Source organism: Centroberyx affinis, unplaced genomic scaffold, assembly GCF_046629955.1.
Source record: "Centroberyx affinis isolate AG114_WGS23_722 - 3 ecotype Tasmania unplaced genomic scaffold, CSIRO-AGI_Caff_v1 ptg010652l_1, whole genome shotgun sequence".
NCBI lineage: Eukaryota > Metazoa > Chordata > Actinopteri > Beryciformes > Berycidae > Centroberyx > Centroberyx affinis.
Genome location: NW_027284892.1, coordinates 7,501 through 10,395, shown reverse-complemented (window position 1 = coordinate 10,395; position 2,895 = coordinate 7,501). Strand labels below are relative to the sequence as shown.

General features: G+C 41.8%; 1 protein-coding gene across 1 annotated transcript in view; it reads right to left on the bottom strand.

Moving 5' to 3' along the window:
* Nucleotides 1–1,453: 1,453 nt before the first annotated feature.
* The window catches only part of LOC139640791 (protein canopy homolog 3-like), an 8,157-nt gene continuing 6,715 nt past the window's right edge, over nt 1,454–2,895 (bottom strand). The window contains exon 6 of the mRNA XM_071514965.1: nt 1,454–2,054. Within this exon, the coding sequence (XP_071371066.1) occupies nt 1,744–2,054 (311 nt within the window). The 3' untranslated portion in view covers nt 1,454–1,743. The remainder of the gene's footprint in view (nt 2,055–2,895) is intronic.

Sequence of the window (2,895 nt, the reverse complement as noted above, 5' to 3'; positions counted from 1 at the left end):
CACACACACTCACACACACACACCTTAAATAGCAGCTTCTGTACAGCCAACACAACGAAAAGAAGACAATGTAAAATCTTAACATCAAACAATCATAGAAACACAAACTGTTGATATTTAAAAAGGTAGCACATGTCTTGACTCATTAAAGGGGGAATCCACTGAACTGAGACTGAGAACAACAGATTGTTATATTCTGCAAAAGAAGACAAAGGAAAAAGAAGAAAATTTGCATCGCTTGAGACAGAAGAGAAGAATTTTGGAGAGTTTCTTGTACCAATAAAAACCATCGAGGAATATGAAGGAAATGTAGGAGTAAGGATCGCTCTATAGGGATCAATAAAATATCTCATCATCATTATTTATCATGTTTTATACGTGACTGTCCACACAATTAAACTTCTACCGCAATTTGAGAACATCACAGAACATTTTCCAAGATCCGAGAAATGTTTAATAACTCAAAACGTATTAAAAAAATGTCCCAGTTTTCAGTTGTAATGAAAGCTTCGGTAAATATAACAGGCTTTTAAAAGAGCACAGGTGGGAAAACACACACACACACACACACACACACAGAAGCATAATATCAAAAATGGCTGCACATATGCACACACACACACACACACACACACACACACACACACACACACACACACACACACAAATTCACATTATGAAGAGATACAGTATGAAAGCCAGCTGTTAAATTACAGTCCCACTGCTGCACCTCAGATCCCTGTTTTCACAATGCCTGAAGAAAGAAAGAAAGAAAGAAAGAAAGAAAGAAAAAGAAAAGGACGATTCCTTGGAGATCTGTACATTTTTGTACCTCAATTTTCCCTTGTTTTCCTCACTGCCTTCATTTGTTAAGTAAAGGAACAAAGAAGAATGAAAGATGAATCTTACACCCCAACAGCCTCCACCTTTCTGGGTTAATCCTAAAATTCAGTTGCCTGGCAACCAAAGATCAGCCAATAGCAGACGGATGTTTTTTTTTTTATCTTTAGATGTCGGACTTTACACAGATTTGGGTTTGGTGTTTAGTTCCTCTTTAAATAAACCATAGAAAGTGTTTAAATTTACTTGATGCGACTTAGTTCCTCTTTAATACAAGGAACCAATTTCACAACTGAAATTAACATGGAAGTGCAGAACCCCCCCCCCCCCCCAAAAAAAAACAAACTATGGATTTTGCAGCACGGATCCAGACGACTAGGGCTGTAACTAACGATTATTTTCATTGTTGATTAATCTGTCGATTATTTTCTCGATTAATCGATTAGTTGTTTGCTCTATAAAATGTGAGAAAATGGTGAAAAATGTGGATCAGTGTTTCCCAAAGCCCAAGATGACGTCCTCAAATGTCTTGTTTTGTCCATAACCCAAAGATATTCAGTTACTGTCATAGAGGAGGAAAGAAACCAGAAAATATTCACATTTAAGAAGCTGGAATCAGAGAACTTTGACTTATTTTTCTTTAAAAAATTACTCAAACCGATTAATCGATTATCAAAATAGTTGGCGATTTAATTTAATAGTTGACAACTAATCGATTAATCGATGAATCGATGAATCGTTGCAGCTCTACAGACGACACAAGAAACCGCATCGATTCTCAGACCGAACTGGAGACTCGGAGGCGGTTTGTAACAGTAAGAACTAACTGAAGGACTTGTGAGGCGTTCAGGGTCACATTCACTCTCCCAGGCTGATCCGGGACCAGCAGCAGGCGGGCGGGGCTCACAGCTCAGTCTTCTGCCCGGGCAGAGACACCTTGGCCTGGATCTCCTCGTCCGACGACGCCCCCCCTCCCTCCATCCTCTCCGCTGCCGCTTTGCTCTTTTTCTTCTTCTTCACCTTCTTCTCTTGCTTCTTCTTCTTGCTCGTCTTCTCCCCGTCCGAGCCGCCGTCCGAGCCTCCCTCTCCTCCTCCCTCCCCGTTTTTGCCCTTTCCCTTCTTCCCTCCCTTCTTCTTCTTCTTCTTCTTCCTGTCCTCGGCGATGGCCGCCGGGTCGCCCTTCTTCCCCATTTTCCACTCCTCCTGCAGGCAGGCTGGAGGGAGGGAAGGAGGGAGGGATGGAGGGAAGGAAGGAAGAAAGGAGGGAGGTAGGAGGGACAGAGAGAGAAAGAAAGGAAGAAAGACAGAAAGGAAAAGTAGGAAAAAGGGACAGAGGTAGGGAAGAGTAAATGATGAATGGATGGAGAAAAAAGGAGAAGAAAGGATGAAGGAAGGAAGGAAGAAATGGTAGAAGGAGCAAGGAAGGGAGGAAGAAAAGAAGGGAGGAAGGAAGAGAGAGCAAAAAAAACAAAGCAAAAAAGAGAAGGGAATAAAGAAGAGAAGGAAGGGAGAAAGAAAGGAAAAAAGGACAGAAATGAGGAAGGAAAGAAGGACGGAGGGAGGGAGCAAAAACGGAAATAAAGAAGGTCAAAATGAGAAGGGAAAAAGGAGAGGAGGGAGGGAGGGAGGGAGGAAGGAAGGAAGAAAGGAGGGAGGTAGGCGGGACAGAGAGAGCAAGAAAGAAAGAAAGACAGAAAAGAAAAGTAGGAAAAAAGGACAGAGGTAGGGAAGAATAAATGATGAACGGATGGAGAAAAAAGAAGGAGAAGGAAGGATGAAGGAAGGAAGGAAGAAATGGTAGAAGGAGCGAGGAAGGGAGGAAGAAAAGAAGGGAGGAAGGAAGAGAGAGCAAAAAAAACAAAGCAAAGAATATAAAAAAGAGAAGGGAATAAAGAAGAGAAGGAAGGGAGAAAGAAAGGAAAAAAGGACATAAAGGATAAAAAAGGGAAAAATGAGAGGAGGGAGGGAAAGAGGGAGGGGGGGAAGGAAGAAAGAAAGGGAGGAAAAGAAGAGTGAAAGAAAGAAAGACAGAAAGAAGTTGAAACATGTCTATAA